General features: G+C 42.5%; 2 protein-coding genes across 4 annotated transcripts; both read right to left on the minus strand.

The window, feature by feature from the left end:
- Positions 1-1,690: 1,690 nt before the first annotated feature.
- On the minus strand, positions 1,691-8,387 carry LOC144581120 (uncharacterized). Its single transcript, XM_078363479.1, has 14 exons — positions 8,260-8,387; positions 7,869-8,009; positions 7,487-7,621; positions 6,678-6,812; positions 6,282-6,422; positions 5,891-6,031; positions 5,504-5,644; positions 5,110-5,250; positions 4,721-4,861; positions 4,337-4,477; positions 3,943-4,083; positions 3,554-3,694; positions 3,170-3,310; positions 1,691-2,149 (listed from the first exon to the last, which is right to left on the minus strand). Coding segments are annotated over exons 1-14 (1,788 nt in total). The 5' UTR covers positions 8,366-8,387; the 3' UTR covers positions 1,691-2,147.
- Positions 8,388-8,630: 243 nt separating this feature from the next.
- Positions 8,631-24,010, minus strand: LOC144581118 (uncharacterized). 3 transcript variants are annotated; one of them, XM_078363476.1, is made up of 17 exons: positions 23,755-24,010; positions 18,412-18,514; positions 15,969-16,109; positions 15,630-15,722; positions 14,804-14,944; positions 13,280-13,432; positions 12,917-13,057; positions 12,534-12,674; positions 12,229-12,288; positions 11,789-11,899; positions 11,374-11,514; positions 10,982-11,122; positions 10,592-10,732; positions 9,823-9,957; positions 9,428-9,568; positions 9,037-9,177; positions 8,631-8,790 (listed from the first exon to the last, which is right to left on the minus strand). In XM_078363476.1, the coding sequence occupies exons 2-17, from the start codon at positions 18,509-18,511 to the stop codon at positions 8,633-8,635; spliced, it is 2,079 nt and encodes a 692-aa protein (XP_078219602.1). In that variant the 5' UTR covers positions 18,512-18,514; positions 23,755-24,010; the 3' UTR covers positions 8,631-8,632. The 3 variants fall into 3 exon arrangements, with proteins under 3 accessions (XP_078219602.1, XP_078219601.1, XP_078219603.1); XM_078363475.1 differs by having other exon boundaries at positions 15,582-15,722; XM_078363477.1 differs by lacking the exon at positions 11,789-11,899 and having other exon boundaries at positions 15,582-15,722.
- Between the last annotated feature and the right edge of the window lie 38 nt (positions 24,011-24,048).

Raw genomic sequence — 24,048 nt, forward strand, 5'->3', positions numbered from 1 at the left:
TCTTTCCCTTTGCCCTAGCAAAAGCATGTCAGCTGCTCGTGGTGCTTGGCCTGGCAGAATGACTCCAACCTTCATTACTGAACAGTCTGAACCATTAGATGTCCTGCCTAGATGGGGTTGCTGTAAGTTTTCATTAACTCTAATCATAAAACATGGGAGTACTAAGAAGCTCTCTAGACATATCAGACATACTGTTCCTTAGCCCATGGTGTAGTAGGAACCCAATATTCATTTTTCTTTCCATCACCCGAGCCAGTAGCAGGCCCCCTACTTTGTCTCTTGGTTGAGAGGAATGAAGAGTTCAAAGCGGTCAGCTTGCAGACACAACTTTCATTTGCTGTAATTTCCATTAACTCTAATCGCAAAACACAGGAGGACTAAGAAGCTCTCTAGACATATAAGACATGCTCTTTCTTAGCCTCTGGTGTAGTAGGAACTCCATCTCCCTTTGATTGTCATTTTCCGTCACCCCAGCCAGTAGCGGACCCCCTTCTTTGTCTCTTGTTTGAGAATGAACTTTCCAAAGGGATCAGCTTGCAGACACAACTTTCATTTCAATGGAATGATTTTTTGATCCGCTATTGAAAAAAAAAATCTCTCAATTTGTAACTAAGATCTCTAGTCCAGCAGAGCCAAATGTTTGCAAAAAGCAAAATTTTACTACTAGATACCCAGAAGTAATAGTGAGAGGAGGCCCTCATCTTGCCTCTTTCATTCTTGAAGACATAGATGTGGCTATAGAAAAATAGCTCCATATACTTGATGCTGGGATACAGCATTGCCACCTCCTAGACTGTTAGCCAAGACCCTTAAGGCATTACCACAAAGCTGGAACTACAAGTCAGGCTTAGAAGATCATTCCACGGTCCAATTGAGCCCGCCACTTAAGGATGGTGAAGTACATCACAAGACTAGTCTAATTGGCTACCATAGGCCTATTGCCATACTTCATTTCCTGTAAAGTGAGATTCCTGTTTAAAACTAGTACAGTGTGGGATACCACGATGGTGGACACAGCATTTCCTAATACCACAATGTTTGTTTTCTTGAAGTACCATAGGTGAGAATGAAAATCCATATCCAGAATAAGTGTCCATTTGAGCAAATCAAAGTGATGCCCCTTCAATTGTGGAAGCAGATTCAAGTAATCACAGTGCTATCTGGAAGCGGACAGACCACTCTGGGACATGGTTTCATGTTGGGGACTCAGTGTTCGTCTCTGCTGCTGGCAGATTGAATAGCGATCAGTGGCTGTACTGACATAGACCTGGTAAATGAAAGTTGATATTACCAAGACCATGGATATCCTCTATCTCAACCACCATAATCATGATGCACTGTTACTCTTTATAATATGGAAGGGTGCACCTAAGGAAGTCTGGAGGTGATTGATGATAGCATCTGGAAACCAAAGGAAGAGGTTGAGCTGTGAGGTAAGTGCATTTTATGTCAACCCCACTTGTATATCTCACTGATACTCAGTTTCTAGGAAATTATCCCATAAAGCAGGAGAATACACCATATAATGATCTAAATCCCCCCAAATTGGGACCAGGAAAGATAATTCAACAAAACCACCTTATACCCTTCATGATACTACACATGCATATGGAAACCAAGGAGGACACCGCAACTAATGAAAGAACACACACAGATGCCTGGTAATCATCGCTGGGATGCCAGCTCCTGCCATCTCATAAGCCCTGATAGAACATTTCACGAGACATTCTCCATTTGTGTTTGGCCATTCTTCCTCTGCTCTTCACGGACATTGTGATTCATGATAGATTGTGGAAACCAAATGAGGAGGTTGAACTGTGAGTTAAGTGCATTATGTCAACCCCACAAGCATATCCTTCTGATGGCCAGTTGCTGTAAAATTATCTAAGAATGCAGGAGAGCATATGCCAGGCAGCCATTGGATACCCCTCAAATTGAGGCTAGGAAAAAATATACAACAAACCAACCTTCTACCCTTCATGAAAATATGCCTGTTTATTTGGAAACCAAGTAGGACGGAACAACTAAGAAGCAGACATACACAGATCCTGGTCCTCGTGGATGAAATTCCAGCTGCTGCCATATCACCAAGCCATGGTGGACCAGTTGATAAGATGTTATCATTTTGGGGTTAGCGGGTTTCCATCCTCTGTCAAAGAAAATGTTTAAGCTGTGAGGTAAGTACATTATGACAACCCCACTTGTATATCCCACTGATGCTCAATTTCTAGGAAATCGTCCCATGAAAGTGGAGGATATGCCAGGTGGCCATCTGAAACCCCTCAAATTGAGCTCACGAAAGAAGGTACAACTGAACAACCTCCTTCCCTTGATGACACTATGCATACATATGAAAACCAAGTGAGACTTTCCAACTTATACAGAAACATACACAGATCCTTGGTACTCATGGCTGGAATACCAGCTGCTGCCATGTTAATACACCCTGGTGGAAAAGTTAACAAGATGTTACTAAATTGCAGTTGGGCATTTTCTATCCTCTCCTCACGGATGTTGTGAGTCGTGGTAGCATCTGGAAGCAAAATGACCAGGTCAAGCTGTGAAATAAATGCCTTATTTAAACACACAGGTATACTCTTCTGATGCAGAGCTTCTAATAAATTATTGCATGGAGCAGGAGGACATGACGGCAGTGTTCTGAGACCCCTCAAATTGCACTTAAGGAAGAGAATAAAACAAAACCACTTTCTCCCCTTTATGACACTATGAGCGGATATGGAAAACAAGTAGGAAAATCCAACTAATAAGAGAAGATACACAGTTATATGGTACTCGTGGCGAGAAGAGCAGCTCCTGCCATATTAGTAAGCCCTGAAGGAACATTTGACTACATGTGATGCGGTTGCGGATTTGCCATTTTCCATCCTCTCCTCATGGACATTGAGATGGACTATAGCATCTGAAAACCAAATGAAGAGGTTGAGCTGTGATGTACGTGCGTTATTTCAACCACACAGGTACATCCCTCTGATGCTGAGTTTCTAGGAAATTATCAAAGAGAACAGGGGTGGATATGCCAAGTTGCCCTCTGATATCCTTCATATTGAGGCTAGGAAAGTATATACCACAAAATTACCCTCTACCATCGAAGAAATTATGCCTGCTTAGGGAAACCGAGTAGGACAGCACAACTAAGAAGCAGACATACACAGATCTCTGGTCCTCCTGGATGAAATTCCAGCTGCTGCCATATTACCAAGCCCTGGTGGAGCAGTTGACAAGACGTTATCAGGTACCGGTTGGCTGTTACTTCTCTTCTCTTCACGGATGCTGTGCGTGATTGCAGCATCTGGAAACCAAATGAAATGGTTGAGCTGTGAGTAATTTGCATTATGTAAACCACACAGGCATAGCCCTCAGATGCTCAGCAGCTAGGAAATTATCACTTGGAGAAGAATATACCAGGTAGCAATCTGAGAACCCTAAAATTGAGGCCAGGAAAGATAGTACAACAACACTAGATTCTGTCCTCATGACGCTATGCATGCATATAAAAAACAAGTAGGACATTATATCGAGTGAACAAACATACACTGATCCCTGGTACTCATGGATGAAACACCAGCTGCTCCCATATTAATAAGTGCTGGGGGAATAGTTGAGAAGACATTATTGTGTTCTGCTTCAGCATTTTTAATCTTCTCCTCGTGGACGTTGTGACTGATGGTAGAATCTGGAAAGACAATGAAGACGTTAAGTTTTGAGTTAAGGGCATTATGTCAGCCCACAGGTATATCCCCCTGATGATCAGTTTCTAGACAACGATTTCAAAAAGCCAGAGAGGATATGCCAGATGGGCATCTGAGAACACTCAAATGTGCTCACGAAATAAAATACAACAAAATCACTTTCTCCTATTCAGGACACTAGTCATGCCTATGAAAACCAGGTAGGATAGTACAAATGAATAAGCAAACATACACTGATCCCTGGTGCTCATGGCTGGCAGAACAGCTGTGGCCAAAAATGTAAGTGTTTGTAGAACAGTCAACAAATCGTTATTAGATGTTGGTTGCTTATTTTCCAGCTCCTTTTCACGGACATTTTGAGTGACGGTAGCATCTGAAAGAAAACCAAATGAAGAGGTTGAGCTGTGAAGTAAATACATCATGTGAACTGCACAGGTATATCCCTCTGATGATCAGTTTCTAGGTAATCATCAAAAAAAGCAGGGGTGCATATGCCAAGTGGACATCTGATAACCCTCAAATTGAGGCTACTAAGGTATTTACAACAGAGTTACCCTCTACCATTCATGAAATTATGCCTGCTTAGGGAAACCGAGTAGGACAGCACAACTAAGAAGCAGACATACACAGATCTCTGGTCCTCCTGGATGAAATTCCAGCTGCTGCCATATTACCAAGCCCTGGTGGAGCAGTTGACAAGACGTTATCAGGTACCGGTTGGCTGTTACTTCTCTTCTCTTCACGGACGCTGTGCGTGACTGCAGCATCTGGAAACCAAATGAAATGGTTGAGCTGTGAGTTACTTGCATTATGTAAACCACACAGGCATAGCCCTCAGATGCTCAGCAGCTAGGAAATTATCACTTGGAGAAGAATATACCAGGTAGCAATCTGAGAACCCTAAAATTGAGGCCAGGAAAGATAGTACAACAACACTAGATTCTGTCCTCATGACACTATGCATGCATAGAGAAACCAAGTAGGACAGTATATTGAGTGAACAAACATACACTGATCCCTGGTACTCATGGATGAAACACCAGCTGCTCCCATATTAATAAGTGCTGGGGGAATAGTTGAGAAGACATTATTGGGTTCTGCTTCAGCATTTTTAATCTTCTCCTCGTGGACGTTGTGAGTGATGGTAGAATCTGGAAAGACAATGAAGACGTTAAGTTTTGAGTTAAGGGCATTATGTCAGCCCACAGGTATATCCCCCTGATGGTCAGTTTCTAGAAAACTATTTCAAAAAGCCAGAGAGGATATGCCAGATGGGCATCTGAGAACACTCAAATGTGCTCACGAAATATAATACAACAAAATCACTTTCTCCTATTCAGGACACTAGTCATACCTATGAAAACAAGGTAGGATAGTACAAAGGAATAAGCAAACATACACTGATTCCTGGTGCTCATGGCTGGCAGAACAGCTTTGGCCAAAAATGTAAGTGTTTGTAGAACAGTCAACAAGTCGTTATTAGATGTTGGTTGCTTATTTTCCAGCTCCTCTTCATGGACATTTTGAGTGACGGTAGCATCTGAAAGAAAACCAAATGAAGAGGTTGAGCTGTGAAGTAAATACATCATGTGAACTGCACAGGTATATCCCTCTGATGATCAGTTTCTAGGTAATCATCAAAAAAAGCAGGGGTGCATATGCCAAGTGGACATCTGATAACCCTCAAATTGAGGCTACTAAGGTATTTACAACAGAGTTACCCTCTACCATTCATGAAATTATGCCTGCTTAGGGAAACCGAGTAGGACAGCACAACTAAGAAGCAGACATACACAGATCTCTGGTCCTCCTGGATGAAATTCCAGCTGCTGCCATATTACCAAGCCCTGGTGGAGCAGTTGACAAGACGTTATCAGTTGCTGGTTGGCCATTATTTATCTTCTCTTTACGAACATTGTGAGTGACTGCAGCATCTGGAAACCAAACAAAGTGGTTTTGCTGTTAGGTAAGTGCATTATGTCAACTACATAGGTTTACCACTCTCATGGGTAGTATCTAGGAAATTATGTCATACAGAAGAAAGATATACCAGCTAGTAATCTGAGAACCCTAAAATTGAGGCCAGGAAAGACAGTAAAACAACACTACATTCTTTCCTGCTTACACTATGCAAGCATGTGGAAACCAAGTAGGACAGTGCACTGAGTGAACAAACGTACACTGATCCCTGGTCTTCATGGATGAAACACCCGCTGCTGCCATATTAATATGTGTAGGGGAAACAGTTGGGAAGACTTTATTGGGTGCTCCTTCAGCATTTTTTATCCTTGCCTCATGGACAGTGTGAGTGATGGTAGCATCTGGAAACAAAATGAAAAGGTTTAGATTTGAATTAAGTGCATTATCTAAACCCCACAGGTATATCAGCCTGATGCTCAGTTTCTAGAAAACTATTTCATAAAATCAGAAATGATATGCCAGATGGGCATCTGAGAACACTCAAATACAGCTCATGAAAGATAATACAACAAAATCACCTTCTCCCATTCAGGACACTAGGCATGCCTATGAAAACCAAGTAGGATAGTCCAAATGAATAAGCAAACATACACTGATCCCTGGCGCTCATGGCTGGGAGACCAGCTGTTGCCAAATAAGGAAGTCCTTGGAGAACAGTTGACAAGACGTTACTAGGTGTTGGTTGCTTATTTTCGGTCTTTTCTTTGCAGACATTTTGAGTGACGGTTGCACCTGAAAACCAAAGGAAGAGGTTGAGCTGTGAGCTAAGTACATTATGTCAACCCCAGAGGTATATCCCTATGATCCTCACTTTCTAGGAAATTATCAAAGAAACCAGGGTAGGGTATGCCACGTGGCTATCTCATACCCCGCAAAGTGAGGCTAGGAAAGTACATACAACAAAATTAACTTGTAGCATTCATAAAACTATGCCTCCTTAGGGAAACCAAGTAGGACAGTACAACTAAGAAGCAGACATACACAGACCTGTGGTTTTCATGGATGAAATTCCGGCTGCTACCATATTACCAAGACCTGGTGGAGCAGCTGACAACACGTTGTCAGGTGCTAGTTGGATGTTATTTATCTTTGCTTCACGGATATTGTGAGTGACTGCAGCATCTGGAAACCAACAGAAATGGCTGGGCTGTGAGGTAAGTGCATTTTGTGAATGGCACAGGCATATCCCTCTGATGCTCAGTATCTAGGAAATTATCTCATAACGAAGAAGGACATACCAAGTAGCAGTCTGAGAAGCTTAAGATTGAGGCCAGGAAAGATAGTACAAAAACTACATTCTCCCCTCATGACACTATGCACGCATATGGAAACCTAGTAGGATTGTAAACCAATTGCACAAAGGTACACTGATACCTGGTGCTCATGGATGACACAACAGCTGCTGCCATATTAATAAGTGCTGGGGAACTAGCTGGGAAGGTTTCATTGAGTGCTGCTTGGGCATTTTTAATCTTCCCTCACAAACATTGTGAGTGATCGCAGCATATGGAAATGAAATGAAGGGGTTCAGTGTTCAGGTATGGGCATTATGTTAACCCCACAGGTATATCCTCCTGGTGGTCACTTTCTAGAAAACTATTTCATAAAGCCAGAGAGGATAGGAAAACTATTTCATAAAGCCAGCAGGGGTGAATATGCTAAATGTACATATGATGCCCCTCAAATTGAGGCTTGGAAATTATAGACAACAAAATTAATTTGTAGCATTCATCAAACTATGCCTGGTTAGGGACACCAAGTAGGACAGTACAACTAAGAAGTAGACAAACACACACCTCTGGTCCTCGTGGATGAAGTTCCAGCTGCTGCCATATTACCAAGCCCTGGTGGAGCAGTTGACAAGATGGTGTCAAGTGCTCGTTGGCCGTTATTTATCTTCGCTTCATGGACATTGTGAGTAACCGCAGCATCTGGAAACCAAATGAAGTGGTTGAGCTGTGCGTTATGTGCATTATGGCAACCGCACAGGCATACCCCTCTGATGTTCAGTAATGAGGAAATTATCTCAAAGAAAAAGAAGGACATACAAAGTAGCAATCTGAGAACCGTAAAGTTGAGGCTAGTAAGGATAGTACAACAACACTGTATTCTTCCCTCATGACACTACGCATGCATATAGAAACCAAGTAGGACAGCACGCCAAGTGAGCAAACTTACACTGATCCCTGGTACTCATGGATGAAACACCTGCTGCTGCCATATTAATACGTGCTGGTGGAATAACTGAGAAAACATTATTGGGTGCTGTTTGTGCATTTTTAATCTTCTCCTCACAAACATTGTGAGTGATGGCAGAATCTGGAAATGAAATCAGGAGGTTCAGTTTTGAGTTATGTGTGCTATGTCAACTCTACAGGCATATCCACCTGATACTCAGTTTCTAGAAAACTATTTCATAAAGCTGAAGAGGATATGCCAGATGGCGATCTGAGAACACTCAAATGCAGCTCACAGAACACAATACAACAAAATCACCTTCTCCCGTTCAGGACACTAGGCATGCCTATGAAAACCAAGTAGGATAGTCCGAATGAATAATCAAACATACACTGATCCCTGGTGCTCATGGCTGGGAGACCAGCTGTTGCCAAATAAGGAAGTCCTTGGAGAACAGTTGACAAGACGTTATTAATTGTTGGTTCATTATTTTCCATCTTCTCTTTGCAGACATTTTGAGTGACGGTAGCATCTGAAACCCAAATGAAGAGGTTGAGCTGTGAGGTAAGTACATTATGTCAACCCCAGAGGTACATCCGTCTGATCCTCAGTTTCCTGGAAATTATGAAAGAAACCAGTTTAGGATATGCCACGTGGCTATCTGATCCCCCTCAAATTGATGCTAGGAAACTATATACAACAAAATTAACTTGTAGCATTCATCAAACAATGCCTCCTTAGGGAATCCAAGTACGATGGTCCAACTAAAAAGCAGACATGCATAGATCTCTGGTCCTCGTGGATGAAATTCCAGCTGCTGCCAAATTACCAAGCCCTGGTGGAGCAGTTGACAAGACGTTATCAGGTGCTAGTTGACCATTATTTATCTTCGCTTCACGGACGTTGTGAGTGACCGCAGCATCTGGAAACCAAATGAAGTGGTAGAGCTGTGTGTTTCATGCATTATGTCAACCGTACAGGCGTACCGCTCGTATGCTCAGTATCGAGGAAATGATCTCATAAAGAAGAAGGACATACCAACTAGCAGTCTGAGAACCGTAAAGTTGAGGCCAGTAAAGATAGTACAACAACACTGTATTCTTTTCTCATGGCACTACGCATGCATATAGAAACCAAGTAGGACAGCACGCCAAGTGAACAAACGTACACTGATCCCTGGTACTCATGGATGAAACACCCGCTGCTGCCATATTAATACGTGCTGGTGGAATACCTGAGAAGACATTATTGGGTGCCGTTTGGGCATTTTTAATCTTCTCCTCATGGACATTGTGAGTGATGGTATAATCTGGAAATGAAATCAGGAGGTTCAGTTTTGAGTTATGTGTACTATGTCAACTCTACATGTATATCCTCCTGATATTCAGTTTCTAGAAAACTATTTCATAAAGCTGAAGAGGATATGCCAGATGGCGATCTGAGAACACTCAAATGCAGCTCACAGAAGATAATACAACAAAATCACCTTCTCCCGTTCAGGACACTAGGCATGCCTATTAAAACCAAGTAGGATAGTCCAAATGAATAAGCAAACATACACTGATCCCTGGTGCTCATGGCTGGGAGACCAGCTGTTGCCAAATATGGAAGTCCTTGCAGAACAGTTGACAAGACGTTATTAGGTGTTGGTTGGTTATTTTCCATCTTCTCTTTGCGGACATTTTGAGTGATGGTAGCATCTGAAAACAAATGAAGAGGTTGAGCTGTGAAGTTAGTACATTATGTCAGCCCCAGAGGTATTTCTGTCTGATCCTCAGTTTCTAGAAAATTATCAAAGACAGCAAAGTTGCATATGCCATGTGGCTATCTGATACCCCTCAAATTGACGCTAGGAACATGTATACAACAAAATGAACTTGTAGCTTTCATTGATCTGTGCTTCCTTAGAGAAATCAAGTCGGACGGTATGACAAAGAAGCAGACCTACACAGACCTGTGTTCCTTGTGGATGAAATTCCAGCTGTTGCCGTATTACCAAGACCTGGTGGAGCAGCTGACAAGACATTGTCAGGTGCTAGTTGGCCGTTATTTATCTTGGCTTCACGGACATTGTGAGTGACGGCAGCATCTGGAAACCAAGAGAAATGACTGGGCTGTGAGGGAAGTGCATTATGTCAACCACAGCATACCCCTCTGATGCTCAGTATCCAGGAAATTATCTCATAAAGAAGAAGGACATACCAAGTAGCACTCTGAGAACCTTAAGATTAAGGCCAGGAAAGATAGTACAACAAAACTACATTCTTCCCTCATGACACTATGCACGCATATGGAAACCTAGTAGGATAGTAAACCAATTGCACAAAGGTACACTGATCCCTGGTGCTCATGGATGACACAACAGCTGCTGCCATATTAATAAGTGCTGGGGGACTAGCTGGGAAGGTTTCATTGGGTACTGCTTGGGCATTTTTAATCTTCTTCTCACAGACATTGTGAGAGATCATACCATCTGGAAATGAAATGAAGGGGTTCAGTTTTGAGTTACGTGCATTATGTTAAACCCACTGGTATATCCTCCTGATGCTCACTTTTTAGAAAATTATTTCAGAAACCCAGAGAGGATATGCCAGGTGGCGATCTGAGAACACTCAAATGCAGCTCACGAAAGACAATACAACAAAATCACCTTCTCCCATTCAGGACACTAAGCATGCCTATGAAAACCAGGTAGGATAGTCTAAATGAATAAGCAAACATACACTGATCCCTGGTGCTCATGGCTGGGAGACCAGCTGTTGCCAAATAAGGAAGTCCTTGGAGAACAGTTGACAAGACCTTATTAGGTGTTGGTTGGTCATTTTCCATCTTCTCTTTGCAGACATTTTGAGTGATGGTAGCATCTGAAAACCAAATGAAGAGGTTGAGCTTTGATGGAAGTGCAGTGTGTCAACCCCAGAGGTATATCCCTCTGATCCTCACTTTCTAGGAAATTATCAAAGAATCCAGGGGTTGATATGCCACGTGGCCATCTGATACCCCTCAAATTGATGCTAGTAAACTATATCCAACAAAATTAACTTGTAGCATTCATCAAACAATGCCTCCTTAGGGAAACCAAATAGCACAGTACAACTAAGAAGCAGACGTACACAGATCTCTGGTCCTCTTAGATGAAAGTCCAGCTGCTGCCATATTACCAAGACCTGGTGGAGCAGTTGACAAGAGGTTATCAGGTGCTGATTGGCCGTTATTTATCTTCTCTTCGAGGATTTTATGAGTGACTGCAGCATCTGAAAACCAAGTGAAGTGGTTGAGCTGTGAGGTAAGTGTATTATGTCAACCCCACTGGTATGATATCCCTCTGATGCTCAGTTTCAAGGAAATTATCAAAGAAAGCATGGGTGAATATGCCAAGTGCACATCAGATACCCCTCGAATTGAGGTGAGGAACGTATATAGAACAAAATTGACTTGTAGCATTCATCAAACAATGCCCCTTAGGGAAACCAAGTAGGACGGTACAATTAAGAAGCAGACATACACAGATCTCTGGTCCTCGTGGATGAAATTCCAGCTGCTGCCAAATTACCAAGCCCTGGTGGAGCACCTGGTAAGACGTTATCAGGTGCTGGTTGGCGGTTATTTATCTTCTCTTCACGGACATTCTGAGTGACCGCAGCATCTGGAAACCAAAGGAAGTGGTTGAGCTGTGAGGTAAGTGCTTATGTCAACGCCACATGTATGTCCTTCTGACAATGAGTTTTTAAGAAATTGTTCCATCACACAAGAGGCTGTATCAGGTGGCGATCTGAGACCCTTCAAGTTTAGGTCGGAAAAGATAATACAACCAAAGCACCTTTTTCCCTGCATGATACTGCATGTTTATGGAAACCAAGTAGCACAACGTAGTTAGTAAATAAACATGCAGAGATCCCTGGTACTCGGGGGTTGAATACCTGCTTCTGTGAAATTCCTAAGCCCTGCTGTAATAGTTGACAAGAATTCATGAGGTGCTGTTTTGTCACTTTTTATCTTTCCTTCACAGACATGTTGAGCAATGGTAAAACCTGCAAACCACATGAAGAGTTTCAGCTGTGAGCTAAGTGCATTATATCAGCCCTATAGGTCTATCTCTCTGACGCTCAGTTTCTAGGAAATTATCTAATAAAGCAGGGGAGGATATGCCAGGTGGCCCTGTGAGAACCCTCCAATTGATCCCACCAAAGTATATGCTATAAAACCACTTTGTACCTTTCATGAAATATGCAATCATATGGAAACCAGTGATGACACTACAACTAATTAAGAGACATACACAGATCCCTGGTACTCATGCATGGAAGAGCAGCTGCTACCATATGACCAAGCAGTGGTGGAACAGGTGACATGAGATTACCAGTTTGGGATGGGCCATTTTCCATCTTCTCTTCATGTACATTGTGAGAGATGGTACCATCTGGAAACCAAAGGAAGATTTTGAGCTTGAAGTAAGTGAATTACGTCAATGCCACCAGTATATCCCATTGATGATCAGTTCCTAGGAAATAATACCATAAAGCAAAAGAACACATCAAATAATGATCTGTGGCTCCTCAAAATGAGGCCAAGGAAGACAATTCACAAAACAACCTTCTTCCCTTCATGGCACTATGCCTGCATATGGAAACCAAGGAGGACAGTACAAGTAAAAAATGAACATACACAGATCCCTGGTACTCATTGCTGGAATACCAGCTCCTGCCATATTAATAAACCATGCTAGAATATTTGGCCAGACGTTATCCTGTTGTGGTTGGTCATTTTCCATCCTCTGTTCATGGACATTGTGACTGACGGTGGCATCTGGAAAACAAATGAAGAGGTCAAGATAGGAGTAGGTGCATTATGCCGCCCCCACAGGTATATCCCTGTGATGCTCAGCTCCTGAGAAATTTTTGCACAAATCAAGATGACATGAGCGGCATCTGGGACCCCTCAAACTGATATCAAGAAAGATAATACAACAAGATCTCCATCTCCCCTTCCTGACAATATACATGCATATGGAGACAAAGTAGGAAAATCCAACTAAAAAGTGAACATACACAGACCATCGGTACTCATGGCTGGAATAGCAGCTCCTGCCACATTAGTAAGTCCTATTGGAGCAGTTGATGAGATGTTGCCATGTTGGTGTTCGCCCTTTTCCATCTTCTCCTTAAGGACATTATAAGTTTTGGTAGCATCTGGAAACAAAATGAAGAGATGTGAGTAAGTGTATTATGGTAACTCCACAGATATATCTGTGCTCAGTTTCTAGGAAATTATCTCATAAACCAGAGGATATACCAGGTTGCCATCTGAGACCCCTGAAATTGAGGCCTGGAAACATAGTATAACACAACCACCTCCTACCTTTTTTGACACTATACATGCATATGGAAACGAAGTAGGACAGTAATACTAACACACAAACTTAGCCAGATCCCTGGTACTCATGGATGAAATACCAGTGCCTGCCATATTAATAAGTCGTGGTGGACGTGTCAACAACACGTTGTCAGGTGCTGGTTGGACATATCCCATCTTCTGTTCATGGACGCTGTGAGTGATGGTAGCGTCTGGAAATCAAAGGAAGAAGTTGAGCTGTGAGGTAAGTGCATTAGGCCAAACCATACGTATATCCCTCTGATGCTCACTTTCCATGAAATTATTTCATAAAGCAGGAGGATATATAAGGTGGTGTATATATCTGGGACCACTCAGATTTAGTTCAGAAAATATAATACAAGAAAACCACCTGCTTCCCTTCAGAAGGTACTACCAATGCTTGTGAAAAGCAAGTAGGACAGTACAACTTATAAGCGGACATATAGCGATCTCTGGGACTCATGGCCGGAATAGCAGTTGCTACCATATTACAAAGCCCTGTGGAATCAGTTGACAAGACGTTACCATGTTGGGGCTGGCCATTTTTCATTCTCTCTTCATTGATATTGTGAGTGATGGTAGCATCTGGAAACCAAATGAAGAGTTCAAGCTCTGAGGAAAGTGCATTATGTCAACGCCACAGGTATATCCCTCTGGTGGTCAGTTTCTATGAAGTTAACCCATAAAGCAGGACATATCAGGTGGAAAATGAGACGCCAGAAATTCAGACCAGAAACAATAATAAAACAAAACCACCGTTTTCCCTGCATGTCATTGCATGCATACGGAATCCCAGTAGGACAGTATAACTAGTAAACAAACATACGCTGATCCCCAGTACTCAGGGGTGGAATACCAGCCCCTGCGAAATTTATAAACCCTTCTATAACACTTGACAAGAATCTATCAGGTGCCATTTGTTCATTTTCTATCTTCTCTTCACAGACATTCTGAGGAACAGTAGAATCTGGAAACCAAAGGAAAAGGTTGAGCTGTGATGTAAATGCATTATGTCAGTCCCACAGGTGTAACCCTCTGATGCTCAGTTTCTACGAAATTATCTAAGAGACAGGGTAGGATCTGGCTGGGCACGGTGGCTCACGTCTGTAATCCCAGCACTTTGGAAGGCTGAGGCGGGTGGATCTCGAGGTCAAGAGATCAAGACCATCCTGGCCGACACGGTGAAACCCTGTCTCTACTAAAAATACAAATATTAGCTGGGCGTGGTGGTGCATGCCTGTTATCCCAGCTACTCAGGAGGCTGAGGCAGGAGAATCACTTGAACCCGGGAGGTGGAGATTGCAGCGACCGAGATAGCATCACTGCGCTACAGCCTGGGCGAGAGAGTGAAAATCAGTTTTGAAAGAAAAAAAGAAAAAAAAGAGAGATAAAAGAGGAAGGAAGGACGGAAGGACGGACGGATGGACGGATGATATGTGGCCATCTGAGACCCCTCAAATTGAGAGTAGGAAAGAAAATACAAGAAAACTGACTTCTACCATTCATGCACATATGCATGTTAGGGAAACCAACTATTCAGTACTACTAATTAAAAGACATACACAGATCCCTGATACTCATGGATGGAATACCAGCTGCAGTCATATGACCAAGGCATAGTGGAACAGTTGACAAGACTTTATCAGTTTGGGGTTGGCCATTTTCCATCTTCTGTTCATGGACATTTTGAGTGACAGTAGCATCTGAAAACCAAACAAAGAGGTTGAGCTGTGAGGTAAGTGCATTATGACAACCTCACTGGTATATCCCTCTGATCTTCACTTTCTAGGAAATTATCTGATAAAGCAGGAGCAGACATCATATAATGATTCGAGTTCCATCAAATTGAGGTTGGGAAAGATAAGTCACCAAAACGACCTTCTCCTCTTCATGACATTACGCATGCATATGGAATCCTAGTAGGATACTACATCTAATAAACAAACATACACACATCTCTGGTATTCATTACTAGAATACCAGATCCTGTCATATAAATCAGCTGTGACCGAACATTTGACAAGACACTATCTGGTTGCAGTTGACCATTTTCCATCCTTTCCTCACGGATATTGTGATTGACGGTAGTAGGTGGAAACCAAGTGAAGAGGTTGAGCTCTGAAGTAAGTGCATTATGTCAACCCCACAGGAATATCCCTCTGATGCTCAGTTTCTAGAAAATTATCTAGAAAATCAGGAGAGAATATGCCAGGTGGCCATCTGATATCCCCCAAATGGAGGCTAGGAAAGAATATGAAACAAAACCACCTTCTACCGTTCATGAAAATATGCCTGCTTATGGAAATCAGGTAGGATAGTACAATAAAGAAGCAGACATACACAGATCTCTGGTCCTCGTGGATGAAATTCTAGGGGCTGCCAAATTACCAAGACCTGGTGGAGCAGTTGAAAAGACGGTATGAGGTGCTGGTTGGCCGTTATTCATCTTCTCTTCATGGACGTTATGAGTCACTGCAGCATCTGGAAACCAAATGAAGTGGTTGAGCTGTGTGTAATGTGCATTATGTCTACCGCACAGGCATACCCCTGGGATGCTCAATATCTAGGAAATTATCTCATAAAGGAGGAGGACATACCAGTTAGCAATCTCAGAACCCTAAAATTGAGGCCAGAAAAGATAATACAACAAAATTACCATCTTCCATCATGACGCCATGAATGTATACGGAAATCAAATAGGACAGTACAACAAGTGAACAAACTTACACTGATCACCGAAACCCAGGGATGAAATACCAGCTGCTACCATATTAACAAGTGCTGATGGAACAGTTGGAAAGACATTATCGGGTGTTGGTTGGCCATTTTTAACCTTTTCTTCACAGACATTGTTAGTGACGCTAGCATCTGGAAACCAAATGAAGAGGCTCAGTTGCAAGATAAGTGTGTTTTGTCCCATCATCCCGGTGAGACAGCTATGTATGAATCAGTTTCTATGGAATTATTCATTTCACGAAACAGAAGGAATTACCACATTAAAACATATATCAGGTCAGATTACACAATAAAACTACGTATGTATCTCTTGGCATAACGATGGTATGTAGTAAGTACGACAGTAGAATAAACATTCACAGATTTCTTGCACTCATCATTTTGCATCATCTTGCTGCCCTTTGCAATTCTCATTTGATATCGCTTTTATAGTTCACCTATACATGCCATGCTGTGCGCAGCAGGAAAGCCAGACTAAGTGAGGCCTTGTTAACTTGCCTCCTTTCTACATCATATAATCTGAGAAAATAGAGGTGGCTATTGGAGTTGAACACTCTTATCTCCACTCCATTGTCACACATCCCTAGTTTTTACGTGATTCTACAGATCCTCCCCTTTTGTCTGGAAAAGTAACATTCTTTTTACTCCAGGTCTGTCACCTCTTTCATTTATTCACTGTCTGTGGCAGGCGGCATGCCAGGAGCTGGGGATCAGCAGTAAAGAGGACGGAGAGCAACGGTCCCTGCCTTTGTGGGACTCATATCCCCATGGGGCAGTCAGACAGGACATACACAATGAGCAAATGAAACAAGCAGCATTGGGCTGGTGTCGGGGAAGTAGTCCACATTCCTGAGGGAGACAGCAGCAGAGGGAGCCTCAGGGGCTCTGGCTCCTTGGGCAGAGCCATCTGAAGAAGTGCCATTGGACAGGGCTTGGAGGAAAAAGCAGAGCCTTCTGTGCAGAGGCAGAGGGAGAGTTCCAGACTGCGGTGAGGCCAAGGGTAGGGGCTGGAGTGGGAATGGACTGGGCACTACAGGGTGTTAGACAGAGGCAAAGAGAGCCAGGAGAAAATGGATGGGACCCTTGTTAGGAGAGGGAGAGTTGAGGATTGGGTTTTAGGAGGGAAATGGCATGCTGACCTAATTTTCTAGCCACAGGGTTAGAGAGTATGCTACAGATGAGGGAAGATTAGAAAGAGAGCTAAGAAGATGTTGTACTACCTTGGTCAGCGATCACGGCAGTGTGCACTGGAGTGATAGCGGGAAATGGTGGGATGCAGAGTTTATACTGGGCATTGACTGCTGAACTTGATAAGAGATTGGAAATGAGAGAATAATAAAAGAATCATAAGAGAAATCATAAGTGACTTTAAGTATTTTGGGGTGACCTACTAAGTAAAAGTATACCAGGGATGTGCAGGAGGGGTTAGGCAACCGACTACGGGAGCAGAATGCTGCCAACTCTTCCTGATTCTGGTTCAGTGACCTTATGTCGACAGCTTGAACTAGGCCATGGTGGGATTATTTGTACCGTGGAGAGCTGAAAACTCTAAAACCAGGACTTCTGAATCCCCCATACCTGTGAACAGCTGCTTGTTACACCTTTGTGGATGTTTCACCTAATGGACAGTGTCTTTAACTGAAACAGTGAAGGTTGTGAGTAAAGTATTTTTGGAGAGAGGGAGGTCAGAAATTTGAACTTGCAGAGCTGGTTGAAATGTAGATGCCTATTAGACACCCTATAGAGATACAACACGTGTAGTTGTTTATGAGTTTGGATTTCAGGAGCAAGTCGTAGCCTAGAAGTTTAATGGTGACAGTTCTTGTAGTGTCAATCATTTAAAATTCTAAGACAGCATGACATCACCTATGGAGATAGTATATTGAAGAGAAGAGAGGTTAAGATCAAGTTTTGGTGCCCTGAAATATTTAGAAGTGGGAAGGAAGAGGAGAAAAACAAAAAAGGAGAAGGAAAATGAGCCCTTAGTAACAGAGTAAGAAATCCAGGTGTCTGGGGACCCAAGAAGTTTTCCGTGCAGGAGGGCGTAAACAACTGTGTCACATGCTGCTGAGGAATTGATGTCAAAGTGCAGCAAACATGGCGACCTCGATGGCACTATTTTCATTGGAGTAGACTAAGAAGAAGCCATACTGCACTGGGTTAGAGAGGAGTGTGTGGACAGGCGGAAAGTGAGCAGACCTGTCCTCTTGTTGTGCCCACCACCTCCTTCTGCCTCAGGAACCTGCTTTATTCATCTCACGCTTGCAGCAACTGCAAATTGTTGCACCTAATTAGTACCTTGCCCTTCCACTTGCAAATGTGCTCATATCTGTTCATCCTTCAAGGACAAGGCCACAAATGTCCTTTGACACGATTGAAGCCCAAAGATTGGATTCCCCCTCAGCTTCCTGTTGGTGTAACCACAGGGACGTACCCTGCCTTGTCGTAGAATAATAGCATCTCTTGGATTTTCTGGAACGTCTCCTTTTCCTTCGATGCCTTCTTGCAGCCTGATTTACTTTGTCACTCCTCATTTGCTGAAAAACATCAGTGAACATATTCCATTAAAGACAAATACAACCATTGCAAAGTCACAGTCTTCATATGCATACACAGCCATGCATTTATATCATTAAGTTTTAGCCAAAGGTCAAAGATTCATCATCACACACGATGCTCCCAGAAAAGGCAAGCCAACTATAATGTAGTTTCAATGAAACAAGCGAAGGCAAAATACAAGGTGTTTTCCAAAGTCAAACATGGTACAGTCATGATTAATCGGAGTGCTTGGGGAATGAGTGGCTTTCATCAACCAAGGCAAGAAACATGCTTATCTCTCTAATGTAGTACACATAATTGTCTCTCAGCCCTTGTTAGGGGACAAATAATAGCAAATACCGTTTTTATTTTTTAGTTGTTGAAAGTTACTTATTAACTAATACTGATTAATATATTATTAGATAATATAGGTAGACAGTGAAAGGTAGCATCGATTGAAAAGGTAAATTTTCCCACCTCCAACCTTATGGAGACTCAAATATGTTCATTTTGGAGCCAGGCAGGGGCAGGAGGTGCTTTGAAATACTGGTGGTAAATAAAACATGAAATTGAAGGATATACTAGGTTAACTAAAAGGTCCTGCCATCAAAAGATAACCCGAGAATATGCTCCTGCCTACTTAAAAAGTACAATTTGGCACTATTTCTACTGAAACTATATCAAAAAATTGAAAAGGAGGGACTCCTACTACATTTTAGGAGACCAGCATCATCCGGATACCAAAATCTGGCAGAGATACAGCAACAACAAACACTTCAGGCTGGTGTTCCTGATGAGCAATGACACAAAAATCCTTAATAAAATACTGGCCAACTGAATCGAGCAGCACATCAAAAAACTTATCTACCATGATCAAGTTGGCTTCATTGCCAGGACTCAAGGTCAGTTCAGAATAGGTAAATCAAGAAATGTAATTCATCACATAAATAGAACTAAAGGCAAAAACCACATGATTATCTCAATGGATGCAGAAAAGGCCTTTGATAAAATTCAACATCCCATTATATTAAAAGCTCCTGGGCCGGGCGCGGTGGCTCAAGCCTGTAATCCCAGCGCTTTGGGAGGCCGAGGTGGGTGGATCACGAGGTTAAGAGATCGAGACCATCCTGCTCAACATGGTGAAACCCCGTCTCTACTAAAAATACAAAAAATTAGCTGGGCATGGTGGCGCATGCCTGTAATCCCAGCTACTCGGGAGGCTGAGGCAGGAGAATTGCCTGAACCCAGGAGGCGGAGGTTGCGGTGAGCCGAGATTGCGCCATTGCACTCCAACCTGGGTAACAAGAGCGAAACTCCGTCTCAAAAAAAAAAAAAAAAAAAAAAAAAAAAAAAAAGCTCTAAAGAAACCAGGTACTGAATGAATACATCTCAAGACAGTAAGAGTCATATATGACAAACTCACAGCCAATATCATATCGAATGGGAAAAAGCTGGAAGCATTCCTCTTGAAACTTGCACAAGACAAGGATGCCCTCCCTCACCAGTCCTATCCAAAATACTATCAGACATTCTGGCCAGGGCAATCAGGCAAGACAAAGAAAGAAAGGGTATTCAAATAGGGAAAGAGGACATGAAGTTATCTTTCTTTGCAGATGACATGGCCCCATATATAGAAAATACCATCATCTCAGTCCAAAAGTTTCTGAAGATGATAAGCAACTTCAGCAAACTCTCATGATATAAAATCCATGCGCAAAAATTGCTAGCATCCCTATATACCAAAAACAGGCAAGCAGAGAGCCAAATCATGAATGAACTCCCATTCACAATTGCTACAAAAAGAATAAAATACTTATGAATACAGCTAACAAGGGAAGTGAAGGACTTCCTCAGAGAGAACTTCAAACCACTGCTCAAAGAAATCGAAGAGGACACAAACAAATGGAAAAACACTCCGTGCTCATGGATAGGAAGAATGAATATCGTGAAAATGGCCATACTGCCCAAAGTAATTGAGAGATTCAATGCTATTCCCATTAAACTACCATGGACATTCTTCACAGAAGTAGAAGAAACCCTTTTAATTTTCATATGGATCCCCCCCAAAAAGGCCACAATCGCCAAGACAATCCTAAGCAAAAGGGAGAAAGCTGGAGGCATCATGCTACCTAACTTCAAACTATACCATGGGGCAACAGTAACCAAGACGGCATGGTACTGGTAGAAAAACAGATACATGGACCAATGGACCAGAACAGAGAACTTGGAAGTAAGATCACACAATGATAAACATCTGATCTTGACAAACCTGACAAAAATAAGCAATGGAGACAGGATTCCCTATTTAATTAATGATACTGGGAGAATTGGCTAGCCATATACAAAATTTGAAACTGGGCCCCTTCCTTACAACTTATACAAAAATTAACGGAAGATGGATTAAATACTTAAATGTAACATCCAAAACTATAAAAACCCTATAAGAAAATCAAGGCAATATTATTCAGGGCATAAGTTCGGCCAAAGATTTCATGACAGAAATGCCAAAAGCCATGGCAACAAAATAAAAATCTGACAAATGGTATCTAATGAAACTAAAAGCCTTCTGCAGAGCAAAATGAACAATAATCAGAGTGAACAGACAACCTACAGAATGGGAGAAAACTTCTGCAATCTGTCTATCTGACAAAGGTCTAATATCCAGAGTCTACAAGAAACTTAAACACATTTACAAAAGAAAATTAAACAACCCCATTAAAAAGTAGGCAAAGGACGTGAACAGACACTTCTCAAAAGAAGATATTCATGCGGCCAACAAACATATGAAGAAAAGCTCAACATCACTGATCATTAGAGAAATGCAAATCAAAACCATAATAAGATACCATCGCACACTAGTCAGAATGGCGATTATTAAAACGTCAAAAAACTACAGATGCTGGCAAGGTTGCGGAGAAAAAGGAACATATATATATTTGGAAAAGCTAAGACAATATTTAAGAAAAAGAACTAAGTTTGTAGACATACACTACTAAACATGAGATTCACCATAACGGTAGAGTAATTGAAACAGTATGGTATTGGAGCAATGACAGACAAATACACTAAAGGTAGAGGACATGGAGGCCAGAAAGGATCTAGAAATGGAAAACAGCTAGATTTACCACAGAAGAGTGGAAAGACTAGTGTTTTTAAAAAATGCACTTCATAAATGCAGGGAAAATACAAACTTGGACTCTTACCCCATCCCACTCCAGAAAAAGTTACTAAAGATGGATAGTAAATCCAGTAAAAACATAAGATATTAGTGTTACAGCTTTAGAATAGGCCAAGGTATTTTTGATTAGGATAAAAAGGCACTAACGATAAAGAATACATTGTTTAATTAGACATAATTAAATGTAAAACTTGTATTCCTCAAAAGACAGTCTTAGGAGTGAAAAAGCAAAGCATATCTGTAGATTACATATTATATAATATATAGTATAGGTTATATATAAAAATATACATTAATCATATATATGTATATATCTGACAAAAAAATGAGTGGAATCCAGAATATAACCAGAACTACAAATCAATTTTAAAAAATAAACATTGCAATAAAACGTGCAGGAAACAGCTGAGTACTCATTCATAAGAGTCATACTCAAAGATGACTTTAATCATCACATAAAATATACCCAGACTATGACTTTACTCCAATCCATGAAAATTTATTTGAGATGAACGGGAGATCTAAAAGACAGCTTAGAATATTATCATCATGGCATTGGGCGAGGCAAAGATTATTCTTAAAATAATAGGAAGCACCAGCCCTAAACAAGAAACTGATTAATAAAATTAAGAGAATCTGTTCATCTAAAACACAATATTGAGATAGTGTAAAAGCAAAACAGATTTGTAGAAGATACTAAAATTGTGTGTGTATTTTAATACATGTACATATATGCCTGTGTGTATGTGTCTAACTGAAACCCAGAACTTATATGTAAACCACGAATCCATTTTTAAAATACAAATATCTCAATAAAATTTGGAGGAAAAGTGCTGAAAAGGGACATCGTAAAAGACATATTTAAATGGCGAATAAACACATTTAAAAAGTGCTCTAAAAATAATAAATAGCTGGGCACAGTGGCTCATACCTGTAATCCCAGCACCTTGGGAGGCTGATGCAGGCAGAGGCCACTTGAGCCCAAGGGTTCGAGACCAGCCTGGGCAACTTGGCGAAACGCCATCTCTACCAAAAAATACAACGATTAGCCAGACTTGGCGGCATGCCCAAAACTGCAAATGCAGACATAAGGAGAGATCACTGCACACCCATCAGAGTGGCTGAAATGAAAGACTAATTGCACACCCAGGATGTGCATCTGGAACCTTCAAACATTTCTGGACAGAAATGTTTCCTACACAGACACCCGATGGGTACGGCTGAAAGGTGAGATAGTTCCCGGGGAAAGAGCTCCTTCACGACTGAGAACCAACGGAGGAAAAGCACCCCAACCCGGGTCCAGATAGAGCTCCCAAGGTCAGGTGGCCTCCCTCATGGCTGACACAGAGCTCTGAGAGTCCCACCATAGGCTTAGAGAATCCAAGAAACAGCACCCCACTCCCTCGCAGCACTGGGAGACAGCACCCACAGATAATAATTTAAAAACCCGGCACCGAGAGAAAGCATCCGATAGGCGTCCCAATCGGGGATAAACAGATCCAAAGAAAAGCCAACACATCCTAGCTGAGAGTGAGCAACATCCAAGGCCAAATGTGCCCCACGGCTGACATCAGCACCCAGCGAAGAGTATCTCGCGGGCTGAGATAAACCCCGCGACAGAGAGTGAACCCACAGGGCAGTGATCATGTGTCCGCAGGACAGCCACCCTCACCCCAGCCCCGAACACAGACAGAGTCCCTAAGGCAGAGTCTCCCCGCAGGGTCGTGGCCAAGCGGGGAAGAAACACCGCCGCACCCGAAGGTGACACAGGCGACCAATGTAGGGTCCCCACCCTTGGGTTCAGTCATTGCAGCAGGAAAAGTTCGTCGCATCACTAAGAGGGAGTCCCCAAGAAAAGCTCCCCAGCCCCACAACATAACCGAGACGGGGTGTCCAAGGAAAAGGCTCCCCGACAGCTGACACACGCGCCCATGGTAGTGTCCACAGAGCGAAGCCGTACCACTCACCGGACAAAGAACACCCCAGAAAAGAAGCTTTCCTAGGAAAAAGGACACCTTCTGGGGAGAAATTAAAGCATCCAGGGAAAAACTGCCCACTTACGTAGTCATGAAGTCTTGACCTTGCCGAAGGAGCTGCGGCCGCACTTCCCAAAATGGCAGAGAAGTTGTGGCGCCTCCCCACTGCTGGAACTTTCTAGAAACTTGCTCTCTGGGAGTTATGGGAAGTGTGCCCCGGATGCCTGTGAGTGATGCTCATTGGGAGGCGTCCCACCAGAAGCACCAATCTGGTAAGGCTCAAGGGAGGCAGAAGGCAGGGAAGCTGCCGGCCACCGCGGGCCCCGCCCCAGCCGAACACTGGGAGCCTGTTGGGGGGGCCAGAGTCCCGAAGTGAAGC

Source organism: Callithrix jacchus, chromosome X, assembly GCF_049354715.1.
Source record: "Callithrix jacchus isolate 240 chromosome X, calJac240_pri, whole genome shotgun sequence".
Taxonomy (NCBI): Eukaryota; Metazoa; Chordata; class Mammalia; order Primates; family Cebidae; genus Callithrix; species Callithrix jacchus.

Bases quoted from the DNA above. Each gene is read 5' to 3' on its own strand.
- LOC144581120 (XM_078363479.1), bottom strand. From the start codon at position 8,365: ATGGAAAATAATGAACCAACAATTAATAACGTCTTGTCAACTGTTCTC. The intron at 5,645-5,890 runs GTACGTTTGTTC...TTTGGTTTCCAG, and splicing joins CATGAAGACCAGGGATCAGT to ATGCTGCAGTCACTCACAAT. The intron at 4,084-4,336 runs GTATGTCTGCTT...GTTTTCTTTCAG, and splicing joins CAGGAGGACCAGAGATCTGT to ATGCTACCGTCACTCAAAAT.
- LOC144581118 (XM_078363475.1), bottom strand. From the start codon at position 18,511: ATGAGGAGTGACAAAGTAAATCAGGCTGCAAGAAGGCATCGAAGGAAA. The intron at 15,723-15,968 runs GTAAGTTTGTTC...TTTGGTTTCCAG, and splicing joins CCTGGGTTTCGGTGATCAGT to ATGCTGCAGTGACTCATAAC. The intron at 12,675-12,916 runs GTATGTTCACTT...TTTGTTTTCCAG, and splicing joins CATGAGTACCGATGGTCTGT to ATGCCACCGTCAGTCACAAT.